At 44.6% G+C, this 23114-nt stretch overlaps 1 protein-coding gene across 1 annotated transcript in view; it reads right to left on the reverse strand.

The window, feature by feature from the left end:
- The window catches only part of RUVBL1 (RuvB like AAA ATPase 1), a 43895-nt gene that overhangs the window by 17341 nt on the left and 3440 nt on the right, over window positions 1-23114 (reverse strand). Inside the window, exons 2-6 of the mRNA XM_082747030.1 lie at window positions 22331-22417; window positions 14797-14929; window positions 5973-6124; window positions 2086-2175; window positions 1128-1277 (exon numbers count right to left, since the gene is read on the reverse strand). Of these exons, the coding sequence (XP_082603156.1) occupies window positions 1128-1277; window positions 2086-2175; window positions 5973-6124; window positions 14797-14929; window positions 22331-22417 (612 nt within the window). The remainder of the gene's footprint in view (window positions 1-1127; window positions 1278-2085; window positions 2176-5972; window positions 6125-14796; window positions 14930-22330; window positions 22418-23114) is intronic.

Raw genomic sequence — 23114 nt, forward strand, 5'->3', positions numbered from 1 at the left:
AGCTGACCCTGCAGGATGGCCGGTTGCTAACATGCTCACCACCCACCACGCCCTCCCGCCGGCCCCTCCCAGTGTGGTCCACAAGAGGGGCTGTTCTGTCACCTGCCTAGCATTTCGTCAGCCCATTCTGGCCAGGCCTGGAGACAGAGGTGGAGGTGTTCACTAAAAGCTCAGTTGTAAAATGTAGTGAGTGTTTCCTGAGAACCTACAATATCTGATGCTGCAGGGTAGGAACTATTAGGCCTGCTTCACAGAGGAGGAAACTCAAAACCAGAGCGCCCTAAATCACACAAAACCCAGGGACACCAAGCGACTAAACAGCCGAGCTAATTAGTGTCGGAGTGACACAATCCCTGAATCTAACCAAGGTGAAGGCTCCCAGGAGGCTGGCTTGGGGACAGCAATTCCACACACGGAGGGACCTATTGTCTCCAAAACGATTCTTCAGCAATCCTCTGGCCAGGGCTCTAAGCAGCGAAACACCCAGGAATCAACTTTTCGGTTATAAAGCCTATTCCCTACTAGTGCAGAGATGGACTCTTTAAGGATGAATAGGAAATCACACTGAAGGACTAGCAGCAGAGGAGAGCTGGGGTTTTACAATCATACATCTCGCAGAGACGTCATAGTCATAGTGTACTTGCCCCACATTCTCCAAGTCAAGGCATAAGGACCCATCCGGTGGACATAAGGAACAGACACAACTCCCGCTCTGAGCTAAAACACTGAAGATTTGCTAAGCAGGGGGAAAGACACAGCTTTGTCAGGCTTTCAGAAATCCTGCAAAGGGCTCAAAGAACACTCCTGCCCTCCACCGTTAACACCCAGAGAATCCCAGGCGTGAGACCGCTTGCTGGAGGGAAGCCACGGAAGAAGCTGGCTAGTGCAGGGCCAGAGGCTTGGCTGGGATAAGAAACAATACACATGAAATCATCTGTGACTAGAGCATTTGAGTCGGAACAAAAGAGTCCCTCGTAGCTCATGTCGATGTTAATTGCTGAACATTACAGATAGAAAAGGACCGTCTGCCCTAAGAAACAGCAGCAAGACTGACAATTCATTCCCAGAGCTTCCGCGCGCACACAAAAGGGCTCGTGCGCCAGATCACGCCGGCCTCAAAGCGGTACCTGCGGCCGTGCGTTGGCCACATCCAAGTCGTGCAAGGTCACATCCTGGATGATTTCTTTCTTCTTGTGCACATCCCCCTTTGGCAAGGGGACATACTCTTCAGCTTCAAGGTCGAATTCAGTGGCGTAGGTATCACACCTGCCCTGCCTCTGCAGAAAGAAAGAAACCTGAGTGCCCGGTAAGCGGTGGCTGCCAAGTCCCCAAATGGCACAGCGCTAAGTGAGATAAAAGTCTCCGTTCCCAGCCACAGGCCTGACAGCCTACTTGACAAACTCCAAGTGCACCCCACGCCCCTGCTGCCAAGAGAAGGAAGCTATCTGCTCATCACCGGGCTCCAAAAACCCAGTTGAAAAACACCCGATACTTTCTCCAAGAATCTTTCCCCCCACTCTCTTTCTTTTAACTGTATGCAATTCCTGATAAAGGGCAAATCCAGTAGATTAACTGGAGACGGAGGGAGCCGTTCAGACTCTTTTGTAGGTGGGTGATTTATCGTATGATATGAAGTATTATGCTCATCCATTAAACAGTGAGGAACACTGTACAGGACACTGAAAATCAGATATAAAAAGAATGCCAACTAATGCAGCATTCCTTTCCACATGCATATATCTTGGGAAGAAAATACCAAAGAGATAAAAGGAAGATTAAACACACTGCACACTTCAATTTGAAAATGACTACAGTTGTTCTGCTTTCTCTGCCGGTACTCCCCCTCTAAACAGGCTTTTTAGTATTTTTCGAACAGACTGTCTGTTTTAATCATGAGAAGGTTAAAGAATGAAGATAAAGGGAAAGCAAACTTTATTCAACATGGAGGGGCAACTGCTGACCTTCCCTCAGCACCCCCACCAGACGCCAGCCCCTCCCCATACCCCATACCCCCTGAAGATAGCACCCCTACCCCCCCACTCCCCATCACCTAGGCCTCCTCATGCGAACCAAGAGTGGTGTTACCTTCACGGCCCCACTGTTGGCTTCAATGTAGATCACATCTCCAGCCTCTACCCGTTCTTTCTGCAAACTTTCAAAAATGCTGGGGTCCAGCTTAAAAGAAAAAAACAAACAAACTCAAATACATTTAACTCAGGGAACTATAATACAGGTACCTATTTCTGACATGCTGTAAGGCCCCTTTCCACAAGAGACCTGAGGTAACTGATGACTATGGAGAAAGTTTATCTATGCAGGGGTGGGGTACGTGTGTGCATCTGTGGATATGTATGTGTGTGCCTGTGGACATATGAGACAACTGGCTTTGGGGATGTGTGTCCTAGAGACAGTCGGAGAGTGAGTGCACATAAGGGGAACACAAGGAGAGACCTGTTATCTTCCTTCCTCTTACTCCTGAGGTTGCAAACTGACAAATATGGCTCTGATTGCTTTCGGGTGAGGTCCGCACTATCTGCGTGATCACAGGCCCTATGACCCCTTTTGAGATTGCGCTCCCTACTTCAGCTCCTCTCCTCCTCACCTCGGGTGGGGGTAGAACTGCCCGCATGTGAAGCACCTACTGGAACCTGCTTGCTCTTTGTGGCTGGCACTTGGTGGTCCTCTGATTTTAGACAAGGCTCTCTGAGCCTCAGTTTCCTCATGTGTACAACAGCACCCAGGTGTAATCATCCAGAGGGAAACAAAGCAAACCTTCTGATCCAAATCTCTGTCTACTCCCCAGGGCCTGCCTGCTTATACCTCCAGGAAAGGAGGGAAGCATATTTTTGACCACAGCTTTTCTTCTGGTTGTCCAAATTCAGGCTACCTTTCATGTTCAATATTCTAAAACAGCATCTTTTGTCAGGACTCAGGATTTGAACATAAGTTTCCGTTAAACTTCAAGGAGAGCTGTTTTTCTCAAACTTTGTTTTTATTTTATAATGTGAAAAAGACTTGGGCTTTGTCTCAAACAAAATTAGAAAGTAAAAACTCAGGACTCAGTGAAAGAAACCAGACATGAAAGAACACATGCTGTGTGATTCCGCTAATACTGAAATGTTCAGAAAAGACAAACACATACAAACAGAAAGTGATCAGTGGTTACAAGGCATGTGGGTGGGAATGGGTGCTACTGTCACCAGGCAGGAGGTTTCTTTCGGGGTGATGAAAATGTTCTAAAATTGAAAAAATAAAAATAAAAATAAAATTAAAATAAATAAAATAAAATTGGACCGTAGCGCTACCTGTACCATTCTGTAAACAGACTAAAATTCCTAGAGTTGTATGCTCAAGATGGGTGAATTTTATTTAAAATTAAAACTCAAGGGGCACCTGGGTGGCTCAGTGGTTAAGCCTCTGCCTTCGGCTCAGGTCATGATCTCAGGGTCCTGGAACCGAGCCCTGCATCGGGCTCTCTGCTCAGCAGGGAGCCTGCTTCCCCCTCTCCCTCTCTGCCTGCCTCTCTGACTACTTGTGATTTCTGTAAAATAAAAATCAATCACGACCCGAGCCAAAGGCAGCGGCTTAACCCACTGAGCCACCCAGGCGCCCCATCCGAGCCCTGCATCGGGCTCTCTGCTCGGCCGGGAGCCTGCTTCCTTCTCTCTCTCTCTGCCTGCCTCTCTGCCTGCTTCTGATCTCTTTCTGTCAAATAAATAAATAAATAAATATAAAAAAAAAAAAAAGAAAAGAAAAGAAAAAGAAAAAAAAATCAATCAATCAATCAATAAATAAATAAATTAAAACTCAAAAAGCTGTTAGAGACAGCAATCACAAGAGTAAACCCGGGGCTCTGTGTCATTGGCTGGGTAGGGCCCAGCAGCCTCCTAGAGCATGAGAACAGTGCTTGGTAAGCCCCTGATGTAAGGCCTGGCATGACTGAGGCACACAATAATGATGGCAAGTATGATCATTCTCCTTTGCAATTCAATACCTACACCAAGGATCTGAGCTCCGTTTGTCCAAATACCTTGTACATACGCTCAAAGTAGCTAGAAGTACTCATTTGGGAAGAAAAAAAAATTCGCTTTCTCCCTTAGGTTATCTTCTTGAAGAAAGTGTGCAAAGCATCCCGGTGGAGAGCTGGAATGTAAACTGCGTGCCTTACTTCAGCTCTCCTACACTGGGGAGTATTCCTTTTTTTTTCCTCAAGCATTTTAATATCGGTTAATTTCCCAAATGAATTGACTGAAGATGTAATTACTGGAAAAGCGGCAGATCCTACCAAGAAATCTAATTAATACAGAATGGGAGAGATGAGGGGGAGGTTTAAAAGAGATATTTGCAGAGGCAAGCTCCTGAGATGGAAACCCTGTTAGGAAAAAGAAAAATGACCCTCTGAAGAAGTGACATTTTTATGATCTCCATAAAGCAGTGACCAAGAAACCACCTTAAAGAATCAAAGAACCATAAAATCCATAAAAAAACATTTAAAAAGGAGAGTGAAGATGGAGAAATTATATGGCCAATCTACCACAGTTCGCAGAGGGGCAAACAGAGGCCCAGAGAACTCAACGGACTCCCAAAGGTTCCCCAGCAAGTTGGAGGGTGGACAGCATAATGGCTGGGACTCGGACAGTCCGCTCTGCCACTTAACCAGCTGTGCAAGCCTAGGATAAGCGCTTAACTTCCTGATGAGGCCTCAGTTCCTTCATCTGGAACATGAGGGAAATTACACACACAGCACACATACATGTAGAAAGCTAGACATGACAACAGACTAAATATCTGTTAAAGCACTTAGCCTGGGCCTGGCACACCCAGCTGAGATGCTATTATAATTACTATGATATTGTTTATTATAAATAAGGCAAAGCCTAGGGGTGCCTGGGTGGTTCAGTGGGTTGAGCCTCTGCCTTCGGCTCAGGTCATGATCTCAGAGTTCTGGGATCGAGCCCCACATTGGGCTCTTTGCTCAACAGGAAGCCTGCATCCCCCGCCTGCCTCTCTACCTACTTGTGATCTGTCTGTCAAATAAATAAATAAAATCTTTTTAAAAATAAATAAATAAATAGATAAGGCAAAGCCTACAATCCCAATTGTGGCGTTTCTCTAACTGAAGGCTCTCACAATAACATCAAGAGTTACCACTTCTCAGATAACTAGACGCTACCCCAAAGCTACAACTTCTATATCCTTCTAAGAACACTACAAGATAGGCAATCATTATCCCCATTTAATGGATAAAGAAACTATTGCTCAGAGATTAAGTCACCTGCCAAAAGCCACACTGGTGTCAGCAGCACAGCCTGGTATCCCTTTCAGACTTTGCTGCACACTCCAAACCACACTCCTCCCCTCACTGGGCGCCCCTATACCCAAGGCTGACAGGACAAGTGTCTGAGGAGGGTGATGGAGGACCTCTCACACCGCCACCACCAGGGCTTCTCCACAAAGCTCTGGCTGAGCAGAGTCAACTGAAGCCACTAAAGTTTCTAGGCCCTGACACATAAAAGGAACTGCAGTCAGAATTCTGTGTTTGGTCTCTTGGGATGTCCATCCGACATCTGTTCTACAACTCTTACCAGATGACTCAATGCTGCTTCTTTCTGTGAGCATGAACATTAATCCGCAGGTTCAGAGACAGAGCCAGGGCCTTTGATACATGGTCAGATTATGGAATACAGGATGGCAAAAGGTAGACACGACTAGCCACACAGCTCACGTTTTAACTTACTGCATCCTAGGAGTCAATGAGAAAAGTAAGAGCTATCCTGACGGGGTCTTCTTGTGTACTCACCCTGTTCTAGGTAGTGCTTAATACACGTAACATCACCAAACAGCCCTCTGACGTATGATCACCCAGACCATACAGAAAAAAGTGAGACACAGAGAGGTTACATCACTTGAACAAGGCCACACAGTGCCAAGAGATTCTGAGGCAAGACAAGAGTCCACACACAGGTACTCACTTTCAACTGCTTGGTTCCTTTGGCTGTTTTAAGTCCTATGATCACATGGCTAATGGTTTTGCCGTACCCTCCCATGGGGTTCTCTGTCTCACATGGAGTCAGCTCTGTGACTTCGCCTTCATAAACCTCCTTGGTCTCCTTTATCCGCAGCCCTGGAAGAGATGGCAGGTGAGCCCTGGTGAAGCACAATTCTCTCTCACACATTCACATTCTCTCTCCTTACTCAATAGCCTTTTTAGCCACAAAACTTCCGTGTCACCAAGACACCAGCCTTACTAATGCCCACTCAAGGGTATCCCTCTGGGGAGAAAAACACTGCAGACATAAACGTAACCTGGAGGAGCTCTTCACAATGTGGAAAAAAATGTATTTCAACTTTCCAAAAGGACTTTCTAGGTTCAAATCTAGAACTACAGAGACAAGCTAGCATTCTCAAATGCTCAAATCCTTGTTTCTGACATCGGCTACACTTCCACAGGGATGAAATTCAGCTTTAGTCTTTAACCCAGTCTCTGAACCCAAACCCTTCTACTCCACTAGAGCAGTGGCCTTCTATGCCCTCGTTTCCTGCCAATTTTGACTCTCGAAAAAAATTTAAAACCAATGGAGTAACTACCCACATCCTTGCAACACAATCAGGCCTCAGCTAGGTATAGTTAGAGGTCCGTGCCAACAGCAAGTGATACGTGACCTGCCCGGTGCCCCAGGCCTTTGGCTGACCCTCTGGGCACACCCAAAGAAAGACCCAGTTTGTCATTCCATATTTGCAATGGGTTGGTTGTTTTACAAGTTTTCCAAGGCCACAATTTCCAAAGCAAACCCTCAATAATAAAGCACAATTTTCAGATTAGAATATTAACAGCAAAGGCAAATGTCTCTCCTTGTTCTAAACATCAAGAACATTAGCTGTTCAATAAATGTTGTCAGACAAACTAAGAACTATTAGCAAATTGATTTTTTTAAACTTTTTTTTATTTATTTTTCGGGGGTGGAAAGAGAGAGAGAGAGAGAGCGTGCACAAGCAGGCAGAGAGGCAGGCAGAGGCGGAGAGGGAAGCAGGATCCCTGCTGAGCAAGGAGACCCATGCAGGACTCGACCCCAGAATCCTGGGATCATGACCTGAGCCGAAGGCAGTGGCTTAACTGACTAAGCCACCCAGGAGTCCCAGGAAATTAATTTTTAGAACAAGATCTCAGTGCCTTTTTATGAAATGTTTTCACTGCCTGAAGTACTTCCCTCCATTTTGGCTTTGCCAACTCCCCAGTTCAAATACCTACTCCTTTCTTTCTATCTTTCTTTCTTTGACAGAGAGAGAAAGCACAAGCAGGGGGAGCAGCAGGCAGAGGGAGAGCGAGAAGCAGTGGGGCTTGATCCCATGACCCCAGAATCATGACCTGAGCCAAAGGCAGACACTTAAAAGACTGTGCCACCCAGGCGCCCCCAAATACCTACTCCTTCTAGAAAGCCTGCCTGACACACCTTCTTCTTTACCCTCCAGATGACTCCCAGTCATCTGTGCCTCCTACCCAGCACTCATACATGGGACTGCTGGCACTCAGGAAACCCGACTCTCTCTCTGCTAGACTGTCAACAACAGCCACATATGTAATTGAATGAATGGAGGAAGTTACTTGAGGGGGTGGGAGGTGTCATCAGGCAGAACATCTAGCACCCAAGAAATATGTCTACAGATACTTCCGCACATCCTCTGTAATGAGCTCTCTAAGGAGGCTGCCAGGTGATGCAACAGCCCAGGTCCACCATAACACCCCCAACCCTAAAACCGAGGTCTAGTCTGGATCAAACCTATCTGACTCCTCCAAAGTAAACACAGGCATGTCCCTGCTCACTGGTGCAGAGGGACAGGGAGGAGTGACTGGAGGGGACACAAGAAGCTTCGGGAGTGCTTTTTTTAAGGAGCTTCTCAAGTTCTAATGTGTCTCTTGATCTCAGTGCTGGTTACATGAGTGTGTTGACTTTATGAAAACTCATTGAGCTAAACATCTATGACTGTGGTTTTGTGTGTGTGTGTGTGTGTGTGTACACACCCATACGTATATATTACACTTTAATAATATGCTAAAATAACAAAAAGAAGATTGGGTTTGTCTAACAAAGCAATGATAATTAACAGTAAGTAAAGGTTTCCTTACAACAAGTAAACAAATGTATACCACTGAACACCGCTTCTCCGAAAACACATGTGCACACAGAAGCTCTCCCAAATTCCCAAAGTCTCGGTGTCAAGGGACACAAAATGCTTTTCTCCAAAACCACAGAAGTATTTCAGGTAAGTTAGCCAATAAATCTGTTTTCCAAGGATTCTACATCAAAAGAAAATCATTTTCTTTTTTTAAAAATATTTTTATTTATTTATTTGACAGCGAGAGAGAGCAGAAGCAGGCAGAGCAGCAGGCAGAGGGAGAGGGAGAAGCAGGCTTCCCTCTGAGCAGGGAGCCCAAGACGCAGGGCTCGATCCCAGGACCCTGGGATCATGACCCGAGCCGAAGGCCGAGGCTTAACTTGCTGAGCCACCCAGGCGCCCCAAGAAAATAATTTTCAATCACTGTACTTGCCATCAACCCAGAGGCAAGGAGGGAAACATCCTTGAGTCAAACTAGTTGAAGATGCATCCAGAAGGAGTCCCTACATTTAAGGAAAGCTGCAGGCCACACCAGGAGGCGCACACTATAAACCTCTAACTGTGGCGGCCTGCACAAGCGGCCTTCCCACCCATTCTACAGAGGGCACACGCGTCACTGCCTCATTTCATCCTACACTGGAATCGTGAGGACGAGAGGAGGGGCAAGGACATCCCAACCCAGCCCTGTGAAAACAACCAGAGTCAGCACTCCTATGTCCTTTTACAGATTTGATAGAGGGAGGTCAGCTCTAAGAGATGGAGTCAAGGGTCCTTTCCTCCCTCATGGTAGACCCCAGACTAGAGTCCAAGTCTTTGGCTCTGAGACCAGCTTCTTCCCACCAGGCCACACCACATCACACCACACCACAGTGCCCGAGTGGTTGACAACCTTTCCCACAACACTTGGCTCTGTCCTTTCCCCTTCAGGTAACATGTGCCCACTGACCTCAGAAGGCCCTTTCTGCCAGTCCCTGGGTGTGAGCCTAGTCTCCATCTAATTTATGCTTTGCCCAAAGGAAAAAACAGAAATGTAAGGGAAACCCATAGTTAAAAATATATAAAGACACATATCAACCAAGCTATCATACAAACCCTTATTTGTATCCTGATTCAAATAATAATTAAAAATTAAAAAAAAAAAAAACACACTAACACGGGACAACTGGAAATCTGAATACTAAGTAGGTATTTGATGACATCAAGGAATATATTGTTCATTTTTTCTAGGCATTGACAGTGGTACAGTGGGGTTTTCTGTAAGTCCTCATTTTGTAGAGATGCATGGGGAAATATTTATGGATGAAAAAGGTTTGCAATTAACTTCAAAGGATCTGGGAGGGGAATGATGGGGGCTATAGATCACTCAAGATTAAGTATGAGCTGAAGCCTGGTGATAGGACCAGGAGGGAAGGTCATCACTTGACTCCTTTTTGTACATTTGAAACTTACCAAACTAAAAGAAAAAAGCAATGAAATACTGTTCTACAACCTACAGTTAAAAGCTAACCATGTGAGCTTGTGAGGATATAGAAGAGCAGGAAGGTTTCCACTGCAAATAGAGGTGTAAACTGATACAAATACTTTAGACACAAGATGGTATCATCTCCTAAAGTTGAAAACATGGATACCTTATATTCCTGGAACTCCGCCCCTTAAGGTATATATGCACCAGGTATGGGCATGCTATGTGCAGCAATCCTGATGAATCTCACACACCATCCCACAGACCACCTAGTACCCAAGTATTTTGGAAAAGTTATTTTATGGAAAAGAAGTCAAGCACAGAATATATACACCTATACCTCCTGATTACATATATGAGGTTCAGAAACAGGCATGACTACTATAATGTTAGAAGCAAGGCAGTCATTAATTTGGAAAAGGAAGGACGGAGATTGGGGGTGGACACAAAGGGTACTTGGGGTATTGGCAATTCTCTTTCTTGAATGGGTGCTGACTGCAGGGGTTTTCAGTTTATGATAATTCACTGAGCTATCTACACTTATGATCCACGCACTTTTTTGTTATGTACACACAAAATGACCAAGTCACTTTAAAAAAGAAAAATTTAAGTAATACTAGTGAGACCTGGCAAAGGAGGAACACTGATGGCTCGCATTTAGAAAACAGTATTCTACAGCTCAGCTGGAGTCTACATCATGGTTCTCTCACCTTCCAGCATCACGACAGGCCTCTACAATTCTTCAGGCCCTGGCTGGACGTGGACCATTTGCCTCTGAATCTCAGGGGTTGGGACTGCCATCATCATTCATTTCAAGCTCCCCCAGTGATTCTAATGTCCAGCCACAGCTGTAAATCACTCATTTTAGGAGTAAAGAACTCCATCCTACACACAATGTAGGGCCGTAAACTGCTTCTGATGACAGGTGGCCCAGATAGGGTTCAGGTGTGCTCACCACCAAGCCACCTCTGTTCCGATATGGAAACAGCCCAATGGCACAAAGAAACAAGGCCAACGGTGTCCGACACTCTCGATCACTTCCCACTTTTAAACGTGCTTCTTATCTTATTACTGGGTCGGTTACCTTCTTTCCCCAGAAACCCAACCAGGACAAAGGCTCTGAGATGTTAAAGTTAAGGAGACGTTCTGCTCTACCTTCATTCAATCTGATAGCCTACAAATGGAAGTTTTGGAATGGCCCCAAATCCTGCCTTTCCAAATTCTTAGTTCCTAAACATCAAGACAAAAATTTCTGAAACCTACATGAATATATCAGAAGACTGTGACATACTCAGGAAATTCTATACTTTTAAAATGAACTTTGATTTTTTTTTTTAATCAAAACTTTTATATCCCACAGAGATAAATGCCTTCCAATGGAATGCTCCCTCTATTTCCTGTTAATGACCATGACATGAAATTCCTTGAGTGGGGAAGAAAGGCATTCCCATCTCTCACTAGTCCCCGTATTTGTTTAGAAGTCGCTGTGTGCTGACAAGCAGGCAGGGGATGTGGTTGACGGACAATGAAAGCGGCTGTTAGCCAGGGCAGGGGCCGAGCTGGCGCTATCTCTGGCAACGGCAACACAAATGACACAGGTTTCATCTGCTGGCTCAGGTTTCTAAATCCCTGACAGGGACCTTCATCACGTCAAGGAAACAGCACAGACTCCTTGCTTTTTATTTCTGGTCAGCTTACCGCTTCCTCCCCACCCCTCTGCCAACTTCATAGGAATTCAAAGGCAGAGGAAGATGGGCAGGGTTCCTTTTTGAAGACAGTCAATGGCCTGCCTTTTTATTCTGTGGCAGGATCAAGAAATTCTCTTTACCTCACTGCCATCAAAAGAACTGCACTGCCCCCTTCCCTCAAAAATCGCGGATCACAAAGAAGATGCCCAGGAAATGTACCTCTATTTTTTCCAATTTAAAAGCATTAAAGTTACTTTTAAGTGACCTAAACACATGCACTTATGTAAAAGTCAGTTTTGTCAGATTGTTGATGTCAGAAAAATACTTTTCAGTAAATAAAAATACATTTTAGATGTACTCTGATAATTGAGTCAGTTCTAGTATCTTACAGTTTATCTCATGAACTAGTAGTTGAACAAAATCTTTAGCACATGTTCACGGATTTTTTTTGTTTTTTTAAGATTTTATTTATTTATTTGACAGAGAGACACAGCGAGAGAGGGAACACAAGCAGGGGGAGCGGGAGAAGGAGAAGTAGGCTTCCCGCCCAGCAGGGAGCCTGATGCGGGGCTCGATTCCACCCTGGGATCATGACACGATCATGATAAGATCATGGTAAGCCAAAGGCAGACACTTCACTGAGCCACCCAGGTGCCCTGCTCACGAGTTTTTAAAAAGGACTCAGAAAGATTTTAAATCCTGAAAAGGGTCTTGCGAGCCATGTCCACTGTTACTGCATATATGATGCAAGTTCAAAGACAGTAGGACACATTAAGAACGCTGGCTGAACCTCACAAACATGAACACTGCTCAAAAAGCTACACCTGCAGTAGGTTCCATTTAGATAAAAGGTAAGGGGCAAAATTCAGCCCAACTGCCATTACGCACTGACGCACACAGAAGTGTAAACACACAGTTCTGGCACCCACGGGCTGGCGTGAAAGAGGTGAGGGGCTATGGCCAGCCAGGGCCTGGCAAGAGCTGCGTGCTGGCCCTGCTCTGTACCACGAGCTGACTGGTAACTGTGTTTACCTCATAATTAATTGTTAAACTACATGTGTGCTGCACCTACTTTTCTATATGTACATGGTATTTCAGTTTAAAACAGCCACCAAAACAAAACAAAACAAAACAAAACAAAAAAATGCAGTGTTTCCAGTAACAAAGATTTCCAGCAAGGAATATTTTGCAGTTTAAAAAACCCCGTATCTACATAACACAAAGCTTAGCCTCCAGACATGGCTCACAATCCCTCTAGCTTAGAACAAGAGCCCCACACTGGGGTGCTTGCAGGGACCCAGTGAATGTCCAGGAGCAGCACAGACCCCCCCGCTCTGCCAAGGAGCACCTCTCAGCCCCAACCTGACTCAGCCCCAACCTGGCTATCACTCACTGTGTGGGAATGAACGCTTCTCTCCAAAAGCCAGAAAGGAGGATTTTATAGGACATTCCCCAACTTCTAAACACTGGCAACTAACTCCAACTCAGTGGGGCGCCTGGGTGGCTCAGTCCTTAGGTGTCTGCCTTCAGCTCAGGTCATGATCCCAGGGTCCTGGGTTTGAGCCCCGAATTGGGTTCCCTGCTCAGCAGGGGGCCTCACTCTCCCTTTCCCGCTCCCCTGCTCGCGCACTCTCTCTCTCTCTCCCTCTCTCTGTCAAATAAATAAATAAATAAAATCTCCAAAAAATTTTTTTAAAAAATAAAAGCCCTGTGTAAACCAAAGTATATCTATTACCATACACACACTGAGGGCTATCTTTAGCTAAAGGCTTCTGTTTTCTACCAGCTTTATAGTCCATCCCCTTTTCTCATTCGGAAAAACTTTACTAAGCATTCACTCTGTGCCCGGAACTGGGGCTGCAGTGGATATTCTATCCACAGCAGAGATTTAATAAATACCCAATCTGCTCCTCTCCATTCTTTCCCACCCCCCAACATGGCCACCTCTCTTTCTTACACACCATCTAATCCTTCAGGAAATTCTGTCAGCTCTACATCCAGAATCTGACCACTTCTTATCACCTCTGCCATCACCACCCTGGCCCAAGGCCCCACCATCTGCTCAGACTCCTCACAGTCTCCCTGCTACCCGCCTCACTCTCCTCACTGTCCACTTTTCCATCCCCCAACCAGCGGGATTCTTGGACAACCGAAACTACTCTCCAACTGCTTTTCCTTTCACTCAGTGAAAAATGCAAAGCCCTAATCATGGCCTCAGGCCCTACATGATCGTACCCCTGACCTAGACTTTAGCAGTCTCAAGGCAAGGATTGTGGGCTAGACAAATCTACTCTTTCTTACTTTCCTCATTTCCTCGAAGTTTTCTAGCAATTTTCCTTCTTAAGAATGTTTACCTTGGGGGCACCTGGCTGGCTCAGTTGGTGAAGTGTTTGCCTTCAGCTCAGGTCATGACTAGGGTCCTAGGATTGAGCCCCGAGTCAGACTCCCTGCTCAGCAGGAAGTCTGCTGCTCCCCCTACCCACCTCTCAACTTGTGTTCTCTCTCTCACACTTTCTCTCAAATAACTAAAATCTTAAAAAAAAAAAAAAAAAAAGACTGTTTACCTTGTTTTGACAACCAAAGGGCCTGGAAAACTGTACAGGCACTCTGACAAGTGTTCATAACCCATGACTCAGCAACTGTATCCTAAAGACAGACGCCCACGTATGCAGACAAACATCACGTAGTATCTGATATCTTAGAAGGAATAAGCTATTTCTACATAGATATGAGGGAAGCTGGGATTTTCCCAGAGCTAGTCCAACAAAAATGGGGCAAGGAGACTGACCCAGGCATCATGGCTGACAAGAAGTAAATATTTGGGAAAGGCCATTTTTTTTTTCCACAGCAGATCTTCATAGCATGGACTCCAGAACCAGACACAGGATCAGACTGTAGTCCTGCTACTTACTAGGTGGGTGACTGTAGACAAGTCATTTAACTTCTTGAAACTCTGTTTCATCAGATGCAAAATGAGTCAGAGAGCTTTCTCTTGGGGAACAAAAGGCTATAATCAATGTTGGAGGGGCCTGGCATATAACAAGCACTTGATATGGTTGCCCCCAGCCCCACGAGGGTGGCACCATAAGCCTGAAATCTCTGCCTGTCCCCACATGGTTTCTGCGCTCTCTGACAGGCCACAATTCTGGCTCGATATCCAGGATCAGGGGCATTCCAGCATCACGACACACAAAGCTTTTGGCTTAAGTCCAAGCCTTTTCAGTGGACAGTCATCTCTAAAAGCATAAGGCTGCCAGGAAAATCTGACTTGTTTTTCTAAAAAATCACTTCACAGCCACATGTATTTTGGCAGGTGAGAAACCCCAGCCCCAAGCCAGGGCCCACATTTGCCAACTGCTAAAGTGCTTCAGTTAGAAAAGTTGGGTACTTGTTTGGCTTGCAAAGATAACACTAATGGTGCCAAAAGAAAAATGGTAGTACAACAAATAAAAGTCATAAAGGCATTCATACAACAAAGCGGCTTCAGAGCACTGGGCAAGTGAGAACTCTTGCCACAGACGCAATACTCACCAATGGCTCTGCGGAAGTTCTCCATCAGCACCTCCGTCTTCTTGATCTCCGTGGAGTAAACTTCACTTCCCACCATCGGGCAGAAAGGGACCTTACTACCCAGCTCCTGAGCAATAGCCAGAGCTAGCGCTGTCTACAGAAAAAGTGGAAATGCACTTGTTTTACATTCTTGAAAATAGAATAATTCAGAAACATATGCTATTAAAAAATATGAACCAGGAAAAACTGAAAATCTAGTCCTAATTGTAACATCATTTGATGTGTTTCACACAATAAATGCTGAAAGACTTCTGTGGACAGGCAATTTATAACCCAAATGGCATCTTTAATCATCCCTGTAATTACAACAGTTAACACTCACTGACACTTATAGCGTGGCCCCAACTCTAAGTACTTCACGTGACCCTCTACTCACCCTACAAAGTAGACACTAAGCTCTCCCCACTTTACAAATGAGGAAACGGAGGCATGGGAGAGATTAAATAACACATCCTGAGAACCATAATCTAGAAAATGGCAGACTGGGAACTTGAAGTCTGGCAGTAGGTTCCAGAGATTATGTTCCCTTCGTAATCAGTAGTCTTCTAAAACACCTTCTTCAGTATCAAAACAGGGCCCTGTCCTAATTGCTCTGAACACTACTCCAGGGTGGTTTTTATAGGCACAAGGACACCAACCTCCAGCCCATCAGAAAACCACTAATCAAAGAATGAATCACATGGCATTCACTTTGTATTAAGTGGCCCACACACGGTGAAGGATGACATGGGAGCTAAGTTCTAAAGTTATGAGCTGGTCCTAGGTTACACTTGAACATGCCCTTGTGAACTACAAACTGATTTTTAGTCAGAGAGCTACAGTTGGCAGATGCTAAACACAAGCAGACTTAAGAGTTCCATGGTCATGTATCGAGTATGAAAATCCAAATTGTTAGAGCTCGTACAGGACAGGGAAATGCCACAGTGTCTGAATGCCTATTTTCATCTTTGCTCAACTTTGTGTTCTGTGTCTCTCTCTGCCAAATAAATAGATTAATAATCTTTAAAAAAAAAAAAAAAAGGAAAGGAAAAAAAAGCATTAGCAGGCAGGGCAAAAACTGGGTTATAGTCCTCATTCTGCAACTAATTTTCATGATGACCCTGGGTACATGGCAAATCTCTGGTGCTCTGATTTCCCCACCTGCCAAATCGAAGTCCTAGCTTAAGTCATGTAAGTCCCCAATCAGTCGCCCACAGCCTGGTTCTGTTTCACCCTGCTGAGTCTCATACGTGTTTTTAAACTCAATTTGTTGCCCAGTTTTTAATGTTGGGAAATTTCACATAAAAATCCAGGTATTTGCTTCTTTTGAGGAATGAGGTCTGGCCACAGTGAGCACTCATTACCACGTCGTGGCACCTGGTGTGGGCCTCTGGAACAGCTGCCACCTTGGGTGAGGGCAGGCGACTCTGGCCTCTCTCGTGCTTGTACTCAGGCACTTCCCTCACCCCCATGACCTGAGGGGGCATCTGAGTTTGTGCCCTTGAGGCCGACACCTCTAAAACTGTTATTCTCTGGGATTCTAAAAGCAAAGAGAAAGCCTCTGGAGCGTGACAGGGTACAGTGTGAGAAGCAGACTCTAGTACCACATCTACCTTCTATCCAAAGCCACCACCTTCTCAGCTGCTCCTCTCTCACCCAGGTTATCTCCACAGGCCCTGCCTCCACACCTTCAACTGTGAACTTCGAAGACAGAAACTATATCTAGTTCAATGGCATCCCCCCATCCTCCACCTAATACAGAAGAGATGATCAGTATCCTCCCACTAAAGTAAGACAACTACTTGGTTAAGAAGTGCTTCAGGTGGGGCGCCTGGGTGGCTCAGTGGGTTAAGCTGCTGCCTTCGGCTCAGGTCATGATCTCAGGGTCCTGGGATCGAGTCCCGCATCGGGCTCTCTGCTTAGCAGGGGGCCTGCTTCCCTCTCTCTCTGCCTGCCTCTCCATCTACTTGTGATCTCTGTCAAATAAATAAATAAATAAATAATCTTAAAAAAATAATAAAAAAAAAAAAGAAGTGCTTCAGGTGTGTCTAGTTTCTTCCATTTAATGGTTCCCAGAAGGTAGGTATACAATATAGCTACTACACCCACATCTGTGCTAGATGGTGCTTGATCACGTGCATGAGGTCTCACTGAATCCTCCCAATTAGCCTATGAACTTGATGATCTAGTATTTGATATTGTATTTGATATCTGATATTGTATTTGATAGATTTAGAAAATGAAACACACAAACAACTCTCCCAAGGTCAGTTACCAAGCAGCAAAGCCAAGATGCAAACCCCACGCCCCAAGACACAATTTCTTTGTGAGCACCCCTACGTAAGTGGCAAGTGGCACACAAAAAAGAGCCTGTTGCCAAAAGAAGTCTGAAGAAACCTATTTTCAATCTGATCTGAACTTCTCCTTTCTCCAGGGCCCAAATATAAAGCCCCATTATTAATAACGTGAGGTCCTCAAGAGTAGATTTTCCATACGAACCATATATTTGCAGCTCTAGAACAAGCACATTTCTGCCTGCCACTTAGTTAAGCTGCCTGAACCATGGGTCCCATAGTGCACTGTAAAGTAGGAGAGTTACCACACACCTTCATACACATGGAAAGGAACTATAGTGCTGAGAACTTCTCTTATTTCCTAGGAGGAAAATGCTACAATATTACAAAAGGAACAAAGGGATTGGGAGGGAGACAAACCATAAGTGACTCTTAATCTCACAAAACAAACTGAGGGTTGCTGGGGGGAGGGGGGTTTGGGAGAAGGGGGGTGGAGCTATGGACATTGGGGAGTGCTATGGTGAGTGCTGTGAAGTGTGTAAACCTGGCGATTCACAGACCTGTGAAATATATTACGTACTTACAAAAAATAAATAAATAATGAGAAAAAAAAGGAACAAAGGAGGCACCTGGGAACTCAGTTAAGCCTCAAACTCTTGATTTTGGCTCAGGTCATGATCTCAGGGTCATGAGATCAAGCCCAGAATCTGCTTGTCCCTTTCCCTCTGCCCCTCCCCAGTGCTTGCACTAACACATGTGCTCTTGCTCTTTCTCTCTCTCAAATAAATAAATGAAAGGAATGAAGAATTTATGCTACCAGGAATATGACACATCAGAAAGAGCCACGGAAAATCCTTCCTGTTACAAAACACCGAGAAATAAAGAAATAATAATAAAAAATCCAGAGTAGTAAACTACTGTCACCTGGAAAGTTCAGAAGGTTTGACAGGAGAAGCTTCAGCAAGATATAGTGGTAAGAGAAATCCTGAATAAAACGGAGGCCCGAAGGACCATGCATGACTAGAGAAGTGGAGCCATAACAAAAAATACCCTGACGTACAAGGTATAAACTTATCTGTCCTGCCATGGCTCTGGATGAGGAGTAAAGTCTCCACAGCATGCCTTCTTTCTGTTTTTTTTTTTTTTTTTTAAGATTTTATTTATTTATTTGACAGACAGAGATCACAAGTAGGCAGAGAGGCAGGCAGAGAGAAAGGTGAAGGCAGGTTCCGCGCTGAGCAGAGAGCCCGATGCAGGGCTCAATCCCAGGACCCTGGGATCATGACCTGAGCTGAAGGCAGAGGCTTAACCCACTGAGCCACCCAGGCGCCCCCACAGCATGCTTTCAAACCACCTTCAGATTACTCTTTACATGGCTGACCAAAAACCCATGCCACAAAATTCACTGCAAGTGCCCTGGGTAGGGCAGTCGGGCCCCTTACAAGCACTCTCAGAAGAAGCCTCGCAGACTTGATCAGCCAAACATGAGCTCATAAGCAGACAGAGAGTACAGAAAAAAATGAAGACACTGAGTCATGAACAAGGAACAAGAGGTTATCAAAAACAGCCAGATTTGGGCGCCTGGGTGGCTCAGTTGGTTGAGCGACTGCTCAGGTCATGATCCCGGACTTCCAGGATCAAGTCCCACATTGGGCTCCCAGCTCTTTGGGGAGTCTGCTTCTCCCTCTGATCTTCTACTCTCTCATGCTCTCTCTCACTCATTCTCTCTCAAATAAAATAAATAAAATTTAAAAAAAAAAAAAAGCCAGATTTTTTTTTTTAAATCCGTATTTTACAGGAAAAAAAATTTCAAACTTAAGAGAGGGATGTTCCTTTTTTACCAAAAACAAAACCAAAAGCAAGCTAATACATGTGGAATGACAGATTTGGAAAATCACCATTTAGCAACCAGCTATGTGGTAACTAATATAGCAATAACCATGAGGCAGGGCTACACCCTTACAGTGAAAAGATATTCACAACATCTCAGTGTGTCACTTCTGATTACTAACTAATTACAAAGGGAACCATGACCTTCACAGCAGAACTTGGCCTCTGGCCCGCCTGTCCTATCAGCTCCTGCTGGGATACAGTGGGATACAACATCACCAGTGCAGGGTTCCATTAAGTGTTTAATGTTTCCTACTGATGAAACAATCAGACAATCACTGTAGACCAGCTGTAGGACATTCTTACAAAAGAACTGTCCTGGACTCTTCAAAACTGCCAATGTCAAAAAAGAAAACAAAATGAAGAAAGGCCAGGAAGGGTAACTGCTTAGTTAAAAAGAGACTAAAGACACAATTATATTCTGAATTTAAAAATATAAAAAATGAAACAACCCCAACCTGGAATGACTTGGGAGAAATTTTAATATACACTAGGCATCAGCTAATAATATTAGCAACATTAAATTTTCTTAGGCGGACACTAGTACTTTGGTGTCATAGGAGAATGCCTTTGCACTGACTTTCACATGGTTCAGAAATAGCAAAAATGCAAATGTTACAAAATATTTACAATTACTTATTTACATGTGGGGTATAAAAGGGATCATCATCCCATTCTTCCAACTCTGTTTAGGTTTCAAATTTTTCAAAATGAAAAAAAGAAGAATATTCAATGGGATGAATTAAACAGCAGCTTAGTTATAGCCTACAAAACAATTAGACTGGAACAAAGGTCTAAAGAAATTGCTCAGAATGCAGCAGAGCCAGAAAGAGAGAAAATATGAAAAAGAGGCTGAAAGACAAAGAAGACAAAATAAGACGCTCTGGCCCAGGGTTTCCCAATGTTGGCACTACTGGAGCTTTGTGCTGGATAATTCCTTCCTGTAAGGTCCGTCCTGCACACTGCACAGTGTTTGGCAGCACTTGTGGCCTCCACCCATGAGATGCCAACTGCAGTCCCTGCCTAACCAGCTTCTGACAACCAATACTCTCTTTAGACCTGGCCAATGTCCCTTACAGGGGCAAAACTGCCTTGGGTTAAGAACCTCTGCAATCAGACATCATCTGACCAGAGTTCCAGAAGAGCTCAAAGAGAAGGAAAGGCAATGTCTAAAGAGGTGAAACTGTAATAGTACTGCACTCCACAGTGAAGAGGCATCAAGAGACACATCTCATTGTGAGATACCAAACCCAAAAATGTCTCAAAAACAGCCAGAAAGACAAAATCCTCAAAAGTAGACTTTCAGGGCACCTGGCTGGCTCAGTGGGTTAAGCCTCTGCCTTCAGCTCAGGTCATGATCTCAGGGTCCTGGGATTGAGCCCCGCATCAGGCTCTCTGCTTGGCAGGGAGCCTGCTTTCCCCCCTCTCTCTCTGCCTGCCTCTCTGCCTGCTTGTGATCTCTGTCAAATAAATAAATAAAACCTTAAAAAAAACAAAAAAGTAGACTTTCAAAAGCAAAAAGAAAGCCAACAGGTAGCAGGCATCAAGAGAATACAGAATACAAGAGAAAACAGCTCTCCAAAAAATTATATATCCAACATAAAGATCTTTCAAAACAAGGGCAATAGGGACACCTGGGTGGTTTAGTCATTGAGCGTCTGCCTTCAGCTCAGGTCATGATCCCGGGATCCTGGGATGGAGCCCCGAATTGGGCTCCCTGCTCAGCAGGAAGCCTGCTTCTCCTTCTCCCACTCCTCCTGCTTGTATTCCCTCTCTCGCTGTCTCTCTCTATCAAATAAATAAATAAAATCTTTAAAAAACAAAACAAAACAAAAAAACAAGGGCAACAAAATACTTAGAAACCTGAGCTGGTCACCAACAAACTTCTAGAAGCAATTTCTAAATGATGTACTTTAAGAAGAAGAATGGAGGGAGAGGGAAGGTCTAAGATATAAGGAACAGTAAGCAAATAAATGGTAAATACATTGAACAACCAGATGTTGCCTGCAGCGAGATCATTAAAGCTCGCATTTACATGGCACTTTTTTTTAAAACATTTTTTTTAAAAGATTTTATTTATTTATTTGACAGAGAAAGAGACCACAGGTAGGCAGAGAGAGAGGAAGGGAAGCATGCTCCCTGTTGATCAGAGAGCCCAATGTGGGGCTCCATCCCAGGACCCTGAGATCATGACCTGAGCCGAAGGCAAAGACTTTAACCCACTGAGCCACCCAGGCACCCCTTACATGGCACTTTAAAAGCTCCTCACAAATACAGCACTTCCTCCTCTATTATAAGAAACCAGTATAAGATATACCATCAACTCAATTACATGATTTCAAAGTGATAATTCAAGTCATTATCTTACAACTGACCGGTATAACCGCCGTCTGAAATGAGGCGCATGCTCCTTCAGTAAAGGTGAAGATACCTCCCTCGGGTCCCCACGGCAAGTCAACACCAGAGCTGGAATCTAAAGCTTATGTCTTTACAAACACAATCCCAAGCTCCCACATTCCCACAAGTGGCCCTGTTGAGGAAAATGCAGGACTCAGACTGGGGGCTCTGGTCCATTTCGTGTACCTGCCCAGTCCTCTCACAGACCCCAACAAGCCTACTGTCTCCTCTGCCTGGAAGTCCGATATCTCCCCTGCAAAGCCAAACTCTCTCCCAACCCTGCAGGGCAAATGTCAAGTCTCGATCCTTCCTGCTTTACTAGGCCTCAGGACCACCTCTGGCTCACATCCAGCTGCATTTAAGACATTAAATACATAATCGTATATTTATTATGATTACATATTAAAAAGTATAGGTCAGTATCTCACAGCTTAGTGGTCAACTGAAGTATTTTGTGCTCTCATGGTTTATTCTCTCTGCCCTGGACACTGGAAGTCCCTTAAAGATAAAAAGCATCTAATTCCTTTCTTCTTTCTTTTTTCACCATTCCTCACAGAACCTTCAAAAAAATGGTCACTGACTGATTTTCTTTCCCCCACAAGTAAGATGTCATCCCCAAGATTTAATGAAGTCCTAGGCCAACAGAAATTTATTTCCAAGGCAAAGGAGACTAGAAAGAGATAAAGGACAAATTCTAGACACAATGGAGGCCCCTCCAAGGACTTCATCCTCTCTTCTTTGGAGGTCAGCCAGGATAATTTGAATTTTAGGAGCATGGATTTTAGATACTCAATTGTATTACTGCACATTAGATTTTCAAACATACATATAACCAATTTAGCTAAACAAAGACTAGTTAAGACACGAATTCAATTTGGCTTAAACATTAAGATCATTCTCTTGGGTAGATTTGAAAAATGAAAGAAAATGAGTACCTTGCCAGTTCCAGGAGGTCCTGCCAACAAGACAGCTCTTCCAGCCATTTTCTTGCTTTTGATTAATTCTACTATCACACCACATGCCTAGACACCACAATGGAAAGAAATAATAATAAATCAGTATTAAAATGTTTCACATGGGGATAAAGTCCAGTTTCTGGTCCAAACAATTCACATATATTCAGCCAACACCAAGCGCCACAATGCTGCAGGGATTGTTCTAGGTATTGGGAGCGGTGGAGGGTGACAGAAAAGCAAGCCTTGTGGTCTTGGAGCTTGTGGCCAGCCTACTGCAGGATGCCTGGGTGGCTCAGTGAGTTAAGCCTCTGCCTTCGGCTCAGGTCATGATCTCAGGGTCCTCGGATTGAGCCCCGCATCAGGCTCTCTGCTCAGCAGGGAGCCTGCTTCCTCCTCACTCTCTGCCTGCCTCTCTGCCTACTCATGATCTGTCAAATAAATAAATAAAATCTTAAAAAAAAAAAAAAGGGCGGGGTGGGGGGTGGTAATGATCTGGGGAGGCCTCTCTGAGGACTCTGTATTTGATATATGAAGCTCTGGGCAAAGGGGAGGCAGTGTTCCAGACAAAGGAAACAGCAAAATCAAAATGCAGGAATGAGCCTGGCATATCCAAGGGACAGAAAGGTTGCAGTGACCAAAGCATAAGTAAAAGGAGAATGGGAAGATGAGGTTCAACAGGCAGGCAGGGGCCAGGACTCACAACAGGATTTTAGTACTTAACGAAGTTTGGATTTTAATCTACATGTAATAGGAAGTCACTGAA

This window comes from Mustela nivalis (genome assembly GCF_964662115.1).
Source record: "Mustela nivalis genome assembly, chromosome: 1".
NCBI lineage: Eukaryota > Metazoa > Chordata > Mammalia > Carnivora > Mustelidae > Mustela > Mustela nivalis.